This window comes from Adiantum capillus-veneris, chromosome 16, assembly GCF_014529385.1.
Source record: "Adiantum capillus-veneris isolate H3 chromosome 16, ASM1452938v2, whole genome shotgun sequence".
Classification (NCBI taxonomy): domain Eukaryota; kingdom Viridiplantae; phylum Streptophyta; class Polypodiopsida; order Polypodiales; family Pteridaceae; genus Adiantum; species Adiantum capillus-veneris.
In genome coordinates, this window is record NC_140946.1 from 134,319,834 (window position 1) to 134,337,520 (window position 17,687).

Consider the following 17,687-nt stretch of genomic DNA (forward strand, 5'->3'; position numbering starts at 1 on the left):
TGTGTAGGAAACTCACCATGCCATGTATGGTTTGTCCTCAGATTCCTTTGAAATGTTGCAGATGCTGCAACGCGCTTGTCCACAAAGAAATGTGTGCCTTGTAACTCTAAAGATTTGAGGCCTATGAATGAAGAATCTGCAAAGCTGCTTTCAACGAAGGTTATTATTGGTTGTGTCCATTCTGATTCATGCACTAACACACTGCACAATTAATCCTGTTCAATCACTCAAGAGAAGGGTTTGTATCTGAACCAAAAAATGCAGGATTCAGTGTTTCTGTTTAGGATACACAGGTTGTATGTTAGTTTTGATCCAATGAATTTAGTGGCCACCACCCTCAAGTGTGTTTGCATGTTTTGAAGGTACCCGGTTGGAATTTGGTTAATGATAATGGGCAATTAAAGTTGAAGAGGCCATGGAAGGTCAGGAACTTTGTTAAGGGTATTGAGTTCTTTCAGAAAATAGCAGATGTTGCTGAAGCTGAAGGTATGTGATCAAAGAGGATTTATTTGTGCAGGCTCACTGTTAATTAAGAGTTTCATAATCAAGGATTCTTCATGCTGCATTCTGCTCTCATCTGCAGAGGGGCATTCTCAGCATAATGTTATTTGATTGTGGTTGAATGATCGAATGAGACTTTTGGATCTTTGTGCTTATATGACGCCTTGCATACCATGGCTATGCACAATGTACAATCTGTTTTTGAGATCCATTGTAATTTTATTGTACTGGCAATGATTTGTTCTTCCATGATGAGCCAATAAAGCTTTGAGGTTCAATGAGAAATGGGTTGTGTCAATGTGAACCGATGTAATTCTAATCAGGGCATGTCAAGGTTGCCTATGTGAGAGCCATTTAATGGTGGAAATATATCTGCAACACACGCTAATGTTGTGCGCTCTTTGTCTCATTATGCTATATTTATCATCATATATGGCTCTTGTTGTTTTCCACCTTACTTTTTTCTTAGACTAACCATGGCTATGATGCTTCCTTTTCTACCTTAGCAATAGGTGAAATAGATAAGCATAAGATGGTTTTCCTATTAACCTTCACCTTTTATAGGAAGCTCCAACACCCTATAGCATGTTTCCATCACCCATATGATGCCATAGTTTACCTTAGGACTGTTGTCTTGACATTCTCCCCCCTTTGGAAAGAAGCTTTGGCCACCTCTTCTTGTGAACACTTCTGTTTTCTCATGTGGATACTCCTTCAAGCCTATCTTTCCACTTGATGTGCACTCATCTTTGAATATGATTCCTCGCCCTCTACTAAGAAAGATTGAAAATACATTCAGATTGGAGGTAGAATAAGATCGCCAAGAACACTTGCATCCACAATGTTGGCATCTTGGCGTGATGGATACACGAGTGCTCAAGTAGATCTAAATTGTGAGCCATTGAAGATCTCCTTGGCTAACTCTCCTCAAGGAAGTCTTTCAAATGCTATATGTGCACAACAAGTAATTGGGTTGATATCCATACATAACGTTAGAGATAATATTCCCAATTAAAAATTCATTTCCTGACATGCCCACTCCCTAGCTTGGGTGTTTGGGCAAGCATTGCCAAGGGTCTATAATTGAATTGTGGTGATTAACACAAGGTAGTTTGATCATTCGATTGAATGTGGTAGGAGCATTGGTCAAACCCAATCGCGCTCGCTGCTCACTGTGCTTCACCCACCCCCTCAGTCCCCTCGCGCTGCCCACCCTCCAACCCTCAAACTGCCCCGCCCCCACCCACCCTTCGCGTTGCACCCCCTTCTCACCTGCTGCCCTTGCGCTGCCTCCCTCAGCGCACCTGCTGCTGCCCGCTAACCCTCAGCCCAACCTCTCCCTTGCCAGCGCGCAACCCTTGCTGGTTGTTTTCCCCCCACACAGCCCCCCTACCCACCCACCCCCTTTATGCACCCCGTACATTGCCCCCCCCCCACCACCACCACCCAAAAAGGGGAAAAAAAAAAAAAAGACTTTGCTCTACTTCGCCTCGACAGTGATGGATATCTGACATTACTCGCCGGAGTTTTCTCAGAGGGTTGTCTTCACTCGGTCCCTTTCCACCACAGCACCAGACTGTCACAAGGCGGGCACCACGTGCCAATAGAAAAGAACAGACTGAACAGACTTTTAACACTTCAATAACAACTGAACTGGAAGAGAGAGACGACACGCGACACGGAGTGGCGGAATTCCACCCCAGAAAGTATTGGCCCCAAACCTTGGCGCCCCTTTCGGTATTTCTTTATATTGCATCAGCATAGTACAAGCCGGTACTCCAGACTTCGCACCTTCGCCAGGAAGCATGCTAGAGAATGAGCCCTAGCCTCATATTTAAAGGCCCTTGGCTTGAAAAGCAGTTACATTAAAAAGCCTTTAAAACTCAAAAGCTTCTGGTCCAAAAGCAAAGCCAAAAAGCTGCCAGCGTAAATCACAGAAATCTGTACAGCTTGCCACGTCATCAGCCAGCGCAAATTTCGAAAATCTGTCTTTAGGGTTAGGGTTAGGGTTTCTGCAGTTTTAGGGTTTCTGGCAGCAGAATTAGGGTTTGTAGGTTTTAGGGTTAGGATTTCAGCAGTTAGGGTTTTGGGCAGAAATTAGGGTTAGGGTTTCTGCTCTTGGGCAACCACGTCATCACTTTGTGACACTTCTTCTGTTACTTGTTCTTCTTAGGGTTTAGGCCCCTTGGCCGGTAGCTCTGTTCTTCAGTAGGTCGACACGTCAGCAGTTTGTTACACAGACACAGATGGAGGCTCATGCTCCACCTCAGAGGGACTCTCAAGAAGCCCTCTTGCCCGACCTTGCAGAGCCCACCATCTGGCTTGCTCTTTCGTCGACAGAGCAAGCGAGCCTCACAGCAGAGGTGGGGCGCTTCCAGGCAACCTTCGTCATTTGCAAGATCATCGGCACCCGACATAGCAAAGGGGAGGTGCGTGATCTCCTCCAGACCCGCCTTTTAGCAGAGGTGGGCAAGATCATCGACGTTCAGCTCCTTGGACGTGGCTACTACCAGATAGAGTTGGAGACTCTTGAGATGGCGTCCAAGGTGCCCTGACCATCCGAGCAGAGCTCATTTTCAGTAGTGGTGCCATGGATTCGACCCAGCTACCGATGTTCTAGTCGAGGAGGCAGACCTTCCCATCTCTGTATGCTTCCGAGGCCTCAAGAGAGAGTACCTCCCGCTCTTGTCCAGGATTGGCTCAAAGATTGGGACTATCTTGGAGATACCTCGCACGGCAGCCTCTGTAGCTGACATACCTACAATACGCGTTCTGGTTCGAGACACCCACACCCTCCCGAAGGTCATTTTACTACCTCGGGTGAGTGGTGTTTGGCTCCGCCAGAGTGTGGTGTATTCGGGCCTCTCGAATCAGTGCTTCATTTGTCGACGGATGGACCATCTCGCGAAGGCCTATCCACAGAGGAGGCCCCGACCTTTGGCAGAGACCTAGACCCTGCTCCTGCCCCACAACCGGCCCAAGGGACAGGACCTTCCTCGACTGCTAGGAGATCTCTTGGCAGCGCTTTTGCCTCTAGTCGCCTGGCGAGAGAGGAGCAGCCTTTCTTGCAGGCCCCCCTTCTGGTGCAGACGTCTCCCTTTGCAGCAGTCTCTTGAGGATTAATGAGCTTCGACATCCGTCGTCGGTGGGACTTCTTTGCCTACGACTTCACACGTTTTCTCGACGAATCTTCACCAGACTTTGAGGCGGCTTGCTTCAGGATAGAGGCCCTGGACACAACGGTTGGTTTCTCTTTTCCTTTGTGTGGCAGAGACCAATCTGAGTGGACTTTGGACTCAGTGATAGACTGGCTATAGGACCAGGCTCTCGAGTTCTCTCAGTATAAAGGAGACTTGGGGGTTACCGATTTGGTACAAACTCTGTGGCCGTTGGCCAAGTTCTCAGTGACACCTCCGGACACAGCAGGATGTAGACACATGGTGGTACACTTTTTTGCTAACACGCAGAGGCCACCATGCTATGTATATATACATGAGGACTCTTGGATAGAGGAGGTAGCCTTACAGACGACACACTATTCAGCGCCAGCGGGGTCGGTTGCGTCAGGAGCTTCAGTGATGCCTTGTGGGTGGTGAGATTGATATTCTTATGCTGTAGGAGCATCATCTTTGTGAGAGCCGCATTACACGATGTGGTCAGATTTTGCGTGGTCGCTATGAGACATTTGGACTTGGTGGTATCTAGGGAGGGGCATTTATGACTATTGCGGACTCATGGCAGCTATGCTATTGTGGGCAGAGGTATTGTTGTGCCTGGCAGGGCTCAGTGGATTACTATGTAGGTTCAGGGTTGCCTCATGGGCTTCCTGAACATATATGCGCCCAATGTGTCAAGTGTACGTGCAGAGTTTTGGTCTCATATTGTAGAGTCTCTACTGCATGCAGAGCAATGTTGTATTGGGGGAGACTTCAACAGGTTGGAGGACCCCTCTGACAAGATTGGAGGTAGCTATGATATTGTACATGGGGCTGAGTTGGCAGCTTGGGAGCGTCTATGTATGACCATGAGGGTTTCAGATGTTTGGCAGCATTCAGGCTTTGTGAGGCTCCCAGACAGCTTGTCCTTCTCTCGCTCTGACCGCAGAGTAGGAGGAGTGAATCTATCTCGGATAGAACGCTTCTACGCCAATGACCACATCTGTGACATGGGTGGATCTATTTGCATTCTGGCAGGGACTTCTTTTTTCAACCATGCACCACTGATCCTCACCGTGACAGACAGACAGAGGAGGGGGAGCACGATGCTGCGCATCCCTGAGAGGATCTTGTTGGATTCAGAGCTTAGAGAGTGAGTGGTGGCACTTCAGACAGAGGGCTTGGACACGTAGGACTCCCGTGCTGGTAGAGTGGCCTCTGGACTAGCTGAGCTTAGTCGCTTCTTCCTCCATGTGTCTACAGCCCACTTGGCTGCAGCCAGGGAGGAGGAGAAACGTCTTGACTAAGCGACTAGCTGACCTTAGTCGCTTCTTCCTCCATGTGTTTGCAGCTCACTTGGTTGCAGCCAGGGAGGAGGAGAAACGTCTCGACAAGGCGTTGTTTCCTTGTAGAGGATTCAGGAGCATCATCCAAGCAGTCCTTGGTTGGAGGAGCAATTGCAGCAGGCTCGATAGGAGCTGGCTAGCATTGGGGAGCAACGTCATCAGTTTGCTTTCCATCGGCAGGCATCTTAGTGGACCGAGGTGGGTGACAGAGTTACTGGGGAGTTCTTTGAGACGGTGGAGCCCTGCCATGCGCACACCAATGTCGGCCAAATGAGGAGACCCTTTGGTGAGTTGCTTCAGAGCCGGAGGATATATGTGCAGTTGCTACTGACTTCTACCGTGATCTGTTGTTAGCAGAGCGTTAGTTAGAGTGTCAGGATGCATGCAGAGAGCAAGTATGGGCACAAATGCCCTGTATTGTTATTGAGGAGATGCGCCAGAGACTAGAGCTTCCCCTCTAGCCAGAGGAGCTCCATGAGGCCCTCAGAGCACTCCCTCGAGGTAGCTGTCTAGGGGAAGATGGTTTGACTCCGAGTTTCTTCTTTGAGTACTAGGACTTGCTTGGTTCAGATCTCTGCAGCGCATTTCAGTACATCTTGCACACAAGAGAGATGCCTGACAGCATGAATGAGGGCTTGATATGTCATATACCTTATTCCCAAGGAGGGAGGCTCCTTGAATGAGATTTGACAGTGGCGACCCATCACCATCCTCAACTCAGCCTACAAAATTCTAGCAAAGGCTCTGAGCTTGAGGATTCAGCCACTACTAGAGAGCATCATACATGGGATGCAGATAGGTTTTGTTAAGGAGTGTAGTATCCTTCATAGCATCTTTACTTTTTGAGAGGCGTTTACCCTCGCGCGTCTCTGAGGAGAGGATTGGTGATACTCCTCAACTCTGAGAAGGCTTATGACGGAGTTGACTCGGACTTCTTAGAGGGCACTCTATGCAGGATGGGTTCAAATGCTTGGATCAAAGGTGTGTCAGCTCTCTTCAGACGTGCACACAGTCAAGTGCTTTTGGGAGGGGGTAGAGGGGAACGGTTCATGCTCACGTTCAGTTAGACAGGGTTGCCCCCTTCCTCTTTTTGTTCTATGCTGAGGCGATGAGCAGATTTTGATCTCACAATAAGTTGGCTTCCGTGGGTTGGAGCTCCCTATTAGGGGAGACGAGCTACTGGATGGTGAGTTTGCCGATGACTCAGCTTTGTACTTGGAGGGCCAGGAGGCTAATCTGCACAGGTGTGAGCAGGCTCTAGAGGTGTTTTGTTGTGCATCAAGCGCACTGATCAACTGGAGGAAGACAATGGCCTTCTCGGTTGGCAGTGCTCCTACGCCTAATTGGTCGCCAGGTGAGGGCTTCAGGTGGATCCCAGTATGATATTTGGGTTGTCAGGTTGCCTTGGACTTGTCCCTTGAGCAACAGACTGCTCCCCTCCTCCTGTCCTTTAGAACGAAGTTGCTGCATTGGAGTTCGACATGGCTCTCTTTAGCAGACAGAGTTGTAGTGGCCAACCAGGTGCTATTGCCTATTATGTGGTACATCACGTCTTGCTGGATCTTCTCGAGCTCCTGTATCAGCCAGTTGGAGAGGCTGAGTAGGAACTTTCTTTGGTCAGGGCGCAACACCCAGCTCGCCCGGGCCAAAGTAGCCTGGCAGGTCATCACCTTACCATGTTCTTAGGGGGGACTGGGGATCATTGACCCAACACAGCAGAGCATATCTCTTCTTGGGAAGTTTGTGGTCAGAGGGACTGCTTCCAGGGGAGGAGCCTTGGAAGGAGCTGTTGCTTCATCGGCTTCGAGCTCAGGTGCCTCATGCAGGAGGCCCTTGGAGCCCTTCCATCAGGTGGATTTTCACAAAGATGCGCAGAGTTGGTTTGAGCAGGAGGTTAGAGGACCGTTTTGCTGCGGACGTGCTTAGATCGTGGGAGCAATTGAGGAGTGGCCTAGAGCAGCATTAGCCCACTTGCACGGAGGAGCGCTTGAGATAGCCCCTTGTTTGGAACCTCATGGTCAGCACGCAGACAGCGAAGCCACCTGGTTGGTAGTAGGCCTCATGTTTCTTGGGGTCACATGGCAGAGGGTCCAGCTCGCACTCTCGGTGACTGGCTTCAGTTTTTAGGTTCGTCCGAGTAGGCTCAAAGCATCTAGCTATGAGGCACGAGAGGGGTGCAGAGCATGTGCCAAGACATTACAGAGGCTGTGGTTATGCCTTGCCTATATGAGGTAGTTTGCTCATTATGGGCCTTTTCCCCCCATTGTTTTGCCAGCCGTGTACTACTGGCAGCGCCATCTAGTTTGCCTCTTGATGGCCCAGCTCGGGGGTATTTTTCTTTGATACTCAGTACCACTGCATTGCATACATAGGCAATTTTTAGGTCTTTTATCAGCTTTTTTACCAATACCCTCATTTTTGGGCTGTGGGGTTTTTATTAGGGAGGTACGGCATTTTTCCATTTCCCCTTTATAGGAAGGGGGTCACGGGTGCCCACAGCTGTAGTGCTTGCTCTGTTTTGGGTATGTATGTCTTTCTTAGCGTTTTCTCTCTCTTTCCTCACGTAGTGTCTCTCTAGCGGTTTTCTTTCTGTGTACTTGATTTTTGCACGTGATGTCTCAGATAATGATCAGTCAAATTTATCTGTGTTAGATAAAGAAAGGTCAGCATTTTTGCAAAAGTTTAGTGAATGTTTTTCTGATTCATTACCGTCCGCAATTGCCGCCAGAGAGACCTGAGGACCATCGGATAGATTTGGTGCCAGGGTGTAGCCCACCAAATAGACCTCCCTACAGGGTTAGTGTTGCGCAGCAAAAAGAGATTATGGGCCAGGTTGAGGAGTTATTAGAGAAGGGGCTGATTCAGCCTAGCTCTTCACCCTTTTGCTTCCCAGTGCTCCTAGTGCAGAAAAAGGATGGCTCATGGCGCATGTGTATTGATTACTGTGCGTTGAATAAGAATACCATCAAGAATAGGTTTCATATTCCTCGAGTTGATGATATTCTCGATCGTTTAGAGGGTGCTGCAATTTTCAGCAGGATAGACCTTAAGAGTGGGTACCATCAGATTCGTATAAGGCTAGAGGATGTGCACAAGACTTGGTTTAGAACGACATTTGGTCTTAATGAGTTTCTAGTGATGCCGTTTGGTCTAACAAATGCTCCTGCCACGTTCAACAGAATGATGGACCGGATTTTCCACTCGCATCAACAGTTTGTTGGAACGTTCTTTGATGACATGATAGTCTATTCGAAGAATGAAAAGGAGCACAGATGTCACTTGACCATTGTGTTTGAAGAGTTGCGCAGTCACAGGCTACTTGTCAATCCTAAGAAAAGTGAATTCTTCCTGGAAGAGATCCACTTTCTTGGCCACATAGTCTCAAAGGATGGTGCCAGAACGGATCCCGCAAAGGTCGAAGCTATTAAGACATGGCCAGACTTGAAGACTGTGCACGATGTCAGAAGCTTCTTGGGATTGTGTTCCTACTATAGAAGGTTTATCACAAATTTTGCAGAGATAGCATCATCTCTTCACGCTTTGCAAAAGAAAGAGGTCACTTTCAAATGGACCCAAAAAGAGATTTCAGCTTTTAGTCTCTCAAAGGAAAAGTTGACTTCGGATCCAGTAATTGTTTTGCCAGATCTTAGGAAGTCATTTCTGGTCCAGTGTGACGCGTGTAGTAGTAGCATCGGAGCAGTGCTAATGTAAGATGGACGGGTAGTAGCTTATGAAGCTGAATTTTGCAAGGGCCAGAGAGGACTATGCAAGTCTATGAGGAAGAGCTCTTGGCCGTGATTCATGCGCTTTCTAGCCGGAAGCACCACCTCTTAGCTGCTGATTTTGTTGTCCAAACAGATTATTAGACCTTGCGATACTTCTTGACACAGTCAAAGTTATCCGAAAAGCATATGCGATGGGCAAACATTCTTTCCATGTTCCACTTCCAGATTATGCACGTTGAAGGCAAGAAGAATGTTGTGGCTGATGCGTTATCAAGGAAGCCACAAATTTCAGCTGTGTCAATTCTTTATTATCATGAGTTAGATGACATGAAGGAATAGTATGCTACTGATGAAGATTTTGCAAGGATCTTTGAACAATTGCAAGAGGGGAACATCATGAGCAATACCTCCTCAGAGATGGTTTTATGATGATGCATGGCAGACTTTGTCACTAGGCCATTGCGACATAAGGTCATGGAAGAGAGTCATATCCCACCGTATGTAGGGCATCGTGGTATTGATGCGATAGTTAAAGCGGTAGAGACATTCTTCTATTGGCCTACCTTGAGGAGAGATGTGGATGCCTTTGTGCAAGCATGCATAATTTGCCAAAAGGTCAAGTTTGACAGGCAAAAGGCACCAGGGCTGTTACAACCACTGCCGATTCCGGATAAGCCATGGGAAAGCATTACTATGGACTTTATCTTTGATCTTCCAAGAACGCCAACAGGGAATGATGGTAAATGGACCATTATCTGTAGGTTCAACAAGCAAACCCATTTAATCCCTGTCAGGAAGAAGATAAAATCTGATCAGATGGCACGCTTGTTCATGTACAATGTGTTTAAGTACCATCGTATGATTGTCAGTGATCGTGATCCTCGCATGACCAGTTTTTGTAGCAGGCTACAGTGTCACTGCTACAGGACACAGTTACAGTTAGTACAGTTGGTCTGGTCTGTTCACACTGGACGGACACTCTGGGCAGTGACACGTGGCAGGGATACGGATGGTGGCCTAGTGGACATGCGGCCAGGTCACACTTAGCTGGTTGACATTTATGAGCTGTTGGTGGCTCTTTATGATTGTATCTATGAGTAGTAGCCGTTGGGTCATTATCATTATCTTTTATAGATGGTCGGGTCATCGGGTAGCTAGCGAGTCTTACACAGAGCACTGCTTCACCATCCCTGCACATCTGAGCCTCGACACCTCCATTTGTACTTGTGAGTCCTGGGCTGGAGCTGAGTGTGCTGCCACGCCAGAGTCTGTACATGGTTCTTCGAGGTAGTCGAGTCCACATGTTCTGGTCCACTGTTGTGTCTCTGTTGTTCTGTTGTTATCCATTGTTTCTGTGTTTCATTCCGTTTGAGTGAGTTTCCATTTGTTTGAGTGAGATTGTCACGCACATTGCACTGAGGGGCACCCACACTGTAGAGAGCACGACTTATTATCCGCGCTACAGGTGCTCTCATTTTGGCGATCATGGTGGGACCTCAATTGAAGTCTCACTCTGTTGAGTAGCTGGTTTCTTCGCTTCGCCTGTGCAGCCTGTTGGTCTGGTCCAGTTTCACCCTTGACAGCTAAATCTAGTTGGTCTAGTCTCTCGCCTTGCTAGCCTGGTCCTCTCTCTCCCTAGTCCACCCAGTCCTCGTCCTGGTCTAGTCCTTCTCGTCCCTGGTCTAGTCCTTCCTCGTCTTGGTCCAGGCCAGGTGGTCTAGTCACTCGCCCTGGTCTAGTTGAGTCTAGACCAATGTTCAGCCAAGTGAAGGTTGTCTTGCCGAAGTGAAGGTCTTCTTGCCCAAAGCTTGGTGGGGTTGGCGGTTACTGCATGACACATACAAGGAGGTCATTGGAGCGTCAAAGTGCACTACTGAGTCCTCTGAAGTACTACCACAGACGGCGTCAACCCTTGGTGCCCAGTAGAAGCATATTAACCCCATCACCCATACCTACTCATACGGCTACCTCCATTCCTTCGACCGGTTCTACATCCTCTAGGTCACCTTCTTCGGTAAGGCTCTCCCCCATTTTGTTACAGCAAGCTAGTGAGCAACAGACTCAGGAGCAAGAGGCCATGGAGGAGCTCACAAGTGTTCTGGCAAAGGTGAACATCAAGTTCCCTACCTTTAAAGGTCTCTCCACAGAAGATGCAGACGACCATGCTCGGAGGTTTGTCTCTCTTTGCAGAGGTCGTGGCCTCAACAGAGAAGACGCATACCTGGTGCTCTTTCTGTCCACCTTGGATGGTCTTGCAGATAAATGGTACAGTCAGTTTGCTGAAAACCACTTTACTACTTGGACCATGTTAAGACAACAGTTCTGTGAAGCTTTCCGACCAGGAGATTATCAAGAGAAGATTCTAGATGAGTTGGCCAACCTGTTGCTCCAGCCCAAGGAGACATTTGCAGAGCTCATGACCAGAACAAAGTCCCTGGTCGCCAAGCTGCCTCAGCAACCAAGGGAATTCATGGTGAAGAAGTGGGTAGAGAAGGCTCTGCCTAAGACTTCTCAACAAAAGCTCAGAGAAAGTCTCCGTCCTGAAGCCAGTCTGGAGGACTTTGTCGCTACTGCTACTAGAATAGAGGGAGCAAGAAGGCAGTTCACTGACTCTCCTCAATTAGATACTGCCCCTGTACTCGTGGACAGTCCATCAGACCCCTTGACTTCTTTACGAAGGGAACTGGAAGCCCTAAAGTTACAGCGGTCCCTTCAAGAAGAGAGATCCTTCTCTCTCAGACAGGAGAAGCCTCCACATCAAGAGGCTTATGATCAACTTAAAAGAGAGTTAGAAGAGCTCAGGTCTCAGCAGGAGACTAAGGCTATGGTATGGTGTAGTTCATGCCGCTCTCCAGGACACCCTCCACAGGACTGTCCCCTTCGCTCTTATTGCCACTTCTGCGAAAAATCGGGTCATGAAGATAAGGATTGCTACTATATAAAGGGATTGCACAAAATACAGCAAAGTCTTGGTCCTACTCTCCAACAGGGGTTAGCACCAGCATCCAACATGGTTTCCCACTACGGCCATCCCAACTACATGCCACCTTTGCTCAATACTCTGCTGTCCAAGGTATGTCAAGTACTTTCCCAACTCAAAGTTTTTATAATGCTAATGCCACCTCAACCCCTCAGAGCTTCTACACTTCAGCCTCCAACTCCATGCAGCAACCACCTCGTCCCCCGTTTCGTCCTTCCAATCGGCCCATACTCTGCTACAGATGCGGAGAATATGGGCATTATCAGAGCAAGTGTCCTTTACCTGAGGGGTCCCCTCCTTGTCGTCATTGCCTTGATTCGAAGGATCACTACAGTAAGGATTGTCCCACGCAAAGGGCATCCACGTCTTCAGGCTCGACTCAAAATCAGCAAGATTTCACCTTCCCGAAGATAAACTTGATTACTGTGAACACGGTGCCTCAACCATCACCTGCTACTCATGTGGTTAAGCCACTGCAAGTGGAGGAGCTTGCTGGTGTCCTTACTCGGGCACAAAGAGCAGCTCTTGGTCTCAGTCTGCCCACAGGTCCACCTTGCCAGTCCCCACTTCCTCAATCTGGTCTACCTGACCCAAAGGACGAGTCCTTCAAAATTGCTCAGAGCAAACCAACTTCCCTGTCATCTGACATTGATGGAGCCTTCTTGGAAGCAGTGTCTGACTTGGAACAGATTAAGGTCCCAAAGGGAGCCCAGTTCGAAGGCGCCAAGCCCACAGCAGAAGCCATCTTGAAAAATACTTTTCAGCAGGTGTCACTATACGACATGCTAAGGCTCTACGCAACACTCAGAAGTGACACCCTGTCAGTCATTCAGTCTCTGTACCCGAGGGCTGGGCCTAGTGGCGGGCACCTCCCTGTACAGCTCTCGGAGTCTTATTTGATTTCCTATCCAACTGCTCCCGCTCCCCTCACCGATTATAAAAGTCCTCGTCTCACTGTATCTATTCTTGGGCACCAGCTATCCGGCGTCATCGTTGATGGTGGATCTGGAATCAATTTGATGCCCGAATTCACTATGATGATGGCCTCAGGTCTACAGCCTACCCGACCTGCTCCTTTCACTGTTACATTGGCCGATCAGAGAACAATCTACTGAGTGGGCATAGTCGACAAGGTGCCTCTGAAGGTACAAGATTTCACTTTTAACTTGGATTTTGTGGTAGTTAATCTTCCCCAGGTAGAGGGAGGTTATCCCTTGCTGATTGGTAGGCCATGATTGCGACATACGAAAGCACTTCACGACTGGGGAAACGACGCCATGTGGATACATAATCTGGGCTCTCCAATGCAACAAATTCGTCTCGAAGGAGGTATGGATCCGGTCGTTCAGCATAGCTCTTTGTTAGTAGAGTCCAACCCTGACTTGGAGCAGCCGGTCCCTCCTGATGGGTCCGATGAAGACTTACTGCAGTGGTTAGAAGCTACCTCTTCGATGCCATGCTATGTAGTCTCTCTTCAACCTTTGCCAACAGATTCACCCTCTCCCCTTGATCCTACACCTGAAGCTACACCTGAAGCTAGTAATCCCAGTCAGCCAAGTGCGCCAGAACCAAGTGGACCGGTCTCTGGTCACCATCCTTCAGAGGGTCCCTTGATGGAAACCGTCGGCCTGGGTGAGCCTATAACACACCATAGAAGGGGGAAAAAGTCTCCCTTGCAAGAGTTGGCCAACACCCCAGCTCCTTCCTTAGCCTCTACTCCATTTGACTCTCCACCCATGCCGGAGCATTTTGAGGTATCTGAGGATTTACCATTTGTAGAGCTTCCATCAGAATGATTGCAGGAAGAGTATGCTGATTTCAACATTGATCAGACGCCAGCTCATAATGTCCAGAAGCTCACAGAGGCGGCACAATCTTCTCTCCCTGACGCATCCTCGCCCACTGCACCGCCTAACCCAGTCAGAGAGGTCAACCTAGGCAGCCCTGACAACCATCAGCCCATCTTGTTAGCCGCTTGGTTATGGGATCACCCCGCTCTACTCGACCTGGTAATCTCTTTCATGCGCTCTTTCAAGGATGTGTTTGTCTGGTCTTACCACGATTTGGAAGGAATCCCAGCAGAGCTAGGAGTCCACACAATTCCTCTGGTTGAGGGGGCTAAGCCGGTCAGAGGATGGGCTTACAAATTGAATCCCAAGTATGCAGAAGCAGTTAAAATCGAGTTGTAAAAAATGCAAGAAGCAGGTATTATTGTACCAGTAGAGCACTCAGAATGGTTGTCCCCTATGGTTATTGCCCCAAAGAAGCAGTCCAACAAAATTCGAGTTTGCGTCGACTACCGGGCTCTAAATAAGGTCACAATCCCGGATGGATTTCCGACCCCTTTCACTGAGAGAGTCCTCGAAGATGTCGCTGGCCATGTACTGTATAGTTTTATGGACGGGTTCAGCGGCTACAATCAGTTAGGAATACATCTTGACGACCAAGTCAAAATAGCTTTTGTGACTCCCTAGGGTATTTTCATCTACACTAGAATGTCTTTTGGGCTTAAAAATGCACCGCCTTCTTTCAATCGCATAGTATATCTCATCTTTTGTCCTCTGCTGATCACCTTCGCATATTCATGGACGACTTGTCCACCTTCTCGGGTGCTCAATGTTCGACCCCAGTAGAAAATCTAAAGAAGCATCTTGCTCAGCTCTCTGCAGTCTTCCTCAGGTGCAGAGAGGCACTTTTGAAGCTCAATCCGAACAAGTGTCATTTTTGGTCACCGAGGGCACACTGTTGGGCCATGTGGTGTCTGCTCAAGGTTTAGCACTTGACCCAGAGAAGATAGTGGCCATCTTGAAGTTACCTCCTCCCATAAATCCCAAAGGTGTTCAGAGCTTTGTGGGCCACACCAGCTATCATCGCAGGTTTATACGTATGTATGCACAGGTGGCCCAACCATTGACCCGGCTCACCAATGCTGCTGTTCCCTTCCAGTGGTCAACACGTGAGGCTGAAGCATTTGCATACCTCAAAAAACGCCTCACTGAAGTGCCTATTCTAGTTGCCCCGGATTGGGCCCTACCTTTTCATGTGCATACAGATGCCAGTCTGCTAGCTGTGGGTGCTGTGCTGACTCAGCCTAGCAAAGAGTTCAACTTGGATCGCCCTGTACATTATGCAAGTCGCCTGCTCACCAAAGCAAAGCGCAACTATAGCACCACAGAGAGGGAAGGTTTGGCTATAGTGTATGCTCTACAAAAATTTCGTCACTATTTGCTAGGGGTCCACTTCACAATTATTACTGATCACCATGCCTTGCGTTATCTGCTTAATAAGCCTCAGGTCGCAGGTCGAGTATGGCGATGGCTCCTCCTATTCCAAGAGTTTGATTTTGAAGTGGTACTTCGTCCTGGTAAGCATCATGTAATGGCTGACCACCTCTCTCGCATTCACACAGGTGAAGAAGCTACCGGGATTGCGGATGACTTTCCAGATAGCAGTCTTTTTAAAATCGATACAACACCGGAATGGTACGGCGAGGTCTTACATTTTCTATCTACTGGGCTGTACCCAACATCTCCACTGCAGAAGAGGAGATTGCTGTTGAAGTCCAGGCCTTTCACTCTGATTGGGGGCCAGCTCTACAAATCGGGACCAGATGGTGTTCTGAAGCGTTGTGTCTCGCCTCATGAGGTGGAGCATATTCTGGAGGATGCCCACAATGGTCCCATTGGTGGCCATTACCCTGGTCACATCACTGCCTAGAAGATTCTACAGAGTGGTCTATGGTGGCCCTACGTTTTTAAGGATGCAATAGCATATTCTAAGGTTTGTGATGTGTGCCAGCGCTGTGGGCCGAAGCCAAGTAAGCAATCCAACCATCCTCTACAGGTCTCGATGGCGTGGCTACCTTTTGAGAGATGGGGCTTGGACTTTGTGGGTCCAATATATCCCCCGGCTCAACCATGTAATCGCAAATATCTGCTAGTGGCTACAGACTATGCAACAAAGTGGGCAGAGATACTAGCGACAGTAGATTGCACTGGCAATACAGTAGCCAACTTTTTATGTGAAAATATTTTATGCAGATTTGGATGTCCCTTAGAGATCACCAGTGATAGGGGCAGTCATTTTGTCAATGACATGATCTCAACTTGGTTGGCCAATTACAAGATTTTTCATCGTAAGTCGTGCTCTTATTACCCTAGAGCCAATGGGCAGGCCGAGAGCACCAACAAGGTTCTGATCGCCCTCCTGCGGAAAGCATGTCATCTCCATCCAGCATCGTGGGCTCAAGCTGTGCACGGCACTCTTTGGGCATACCGCACATCTTTCAAAGCAACAATGAATCACACGCCTTTTCAACTCGCTTTCGGTTTGGAAGCCATAGCTCCATTTGAGTTCAACTCCGGATCCCCTAGGGTGGGCAGTCTCTGTGCAAGTTGGGGCATGGAATCTGCTTCTATATCCCGTCTCACCTTATTGGATGAAAGCCGCCGTTTAGCTTCACATGCTCTGCAAGCGGAGCAACTTCGTCACAAAGCGTGGCATGATCGCCACCTCAGAAAGCCGAAAATAACGCAAGGCACACTGGTGCTACTCTATCATGCAAAATATTTGAAAAAAGCAAAGAAGCTGGTTCCAGCTTGGCAAGGGCCCTTCGTGGTGGAAGAGATTTTACCACAGGGGGCAGTCCAGTTAGTCACTCTAGAAGGCGTTCCCTTGCTACTGGTAAACGGATCAAGGATTAAGTGCTATCACTCGCCCTAATTATATACACATCTACTGATGATAGCTATCCCAACACCATATGATTATTCCCTCCTCAGTTCGGTATTTCTCCCTGGCTTACCATTTTCCCCTCTTCTCAAATCTTCCTCATGACAGCTCTCATCTTTCAAAAGTCCGTTGTTTCAATGCATGCATCAGTTACTGTTGTTCTCTCTCTGTCTCTGCTCCCCCTCTGTAATTTCCAAGGTTCAAGTCTCATCGAATAGATCTTTTGATTATTGGATATTGCTCGACGATTAAACCAGCTCAACTTCATCTCTCTTTTCCGTCTCTAATTTTTACAAGCACTCTCTCACCATCAAATCTCTCTCTTTGCCTTCTGGGACTATCTCTTGTAAAAGACTCCTCAAATTGATTCAGTACTGATGTTTTCCTCCTGTCAATTGGAGCCCGTTCTGGTTAATGAAACCCCATAGCCGAAAAGATAAGGCCTAAATCGTTATTCTCTATCTCTGACAACATTTATATCTGGCTCTCTATCTAGGCCTTGTTCTTTCTTTTCCCCCGCACTGTTCTTGCTTACTGAGCCCCTTGTCATCTCTTAACCTGCCCCACATTCTCTCCTCCTACTGACCCACATTCTCTCCTACAGAGTTCCCATCCTGAACATGCTTGAATGCGTCTTTTTGCCATGTCTCAAGTTTTATATCACCTAACAATGCCTCGTAGACATCCACATGGAGCTCTTCTTTAAATGAATTGGCACTTCTTACAGCAAAAAGGCATCTTCATACCGTTTGCTGCCCACCAATTTCCTTACATTTTCAATAAGCCTCATCTCATAACTGCTTTTTGTCGAATATGGCTGCCCCCTCACCATTCACCACTAATTTCCCTCGCCCTCGTCCCCCCTCTCCAAAGCTCACCCTAGTCCCCTGTCAACCCCTCGCCCCTCCAGCCCTCGCCCTCGCCCTCGACCTTCCCCTGTCAACCCCTCTCCAGCCCTCGCCCACCTTCCCCTATCGACCCCTCGCCCCCTCTCCAGCCCTCGCCCTCGCCCCACCCCCCTATCGACTCCTCGCCTCAGCCCACCCTTGTAAAATTCGCCCCATCCTTATTCAATTCGCCCCAGCACAACAAAATTCGCCCCAGCCTCACTTACTCACCCCAGCCTTATTAAATTCGCCCCAGCCTTACTTACTCGCCCCTATCCTATTGCATTCGCCCCAGCCCAAGAAAATTCGCCCCTACCTACCCAATCGCCCCTATACCCTAAACTCGCCCCTACCCCATTGAT

At 48.5% G+C, this 17,687-nt stretch overlaps 1 protein-coding gene across 1 annotated transcript in view; it reads left to right on the forward strand.

Moving 5' to 3' along the window:
- Positions 1-17,687, forward strand: part of LOC147439909 (Transcriptional coactivator/pterin dehydratase) — a 72,368-nt gene that overhangs the window by 33,514 nt on the left and 21,167 nt on the right. The window contains exons 3-4 of the mRNA XM_086484422.1: positions 62-159; positions 363-486. Coding sequence (XP_086340548.1) covers positions 62-159; positions 363-486 — 222 coding nt within the window. The remainder of the gene's footprint in view (positions 1-61; positions 160-362; positions 487-17,687) is intronic.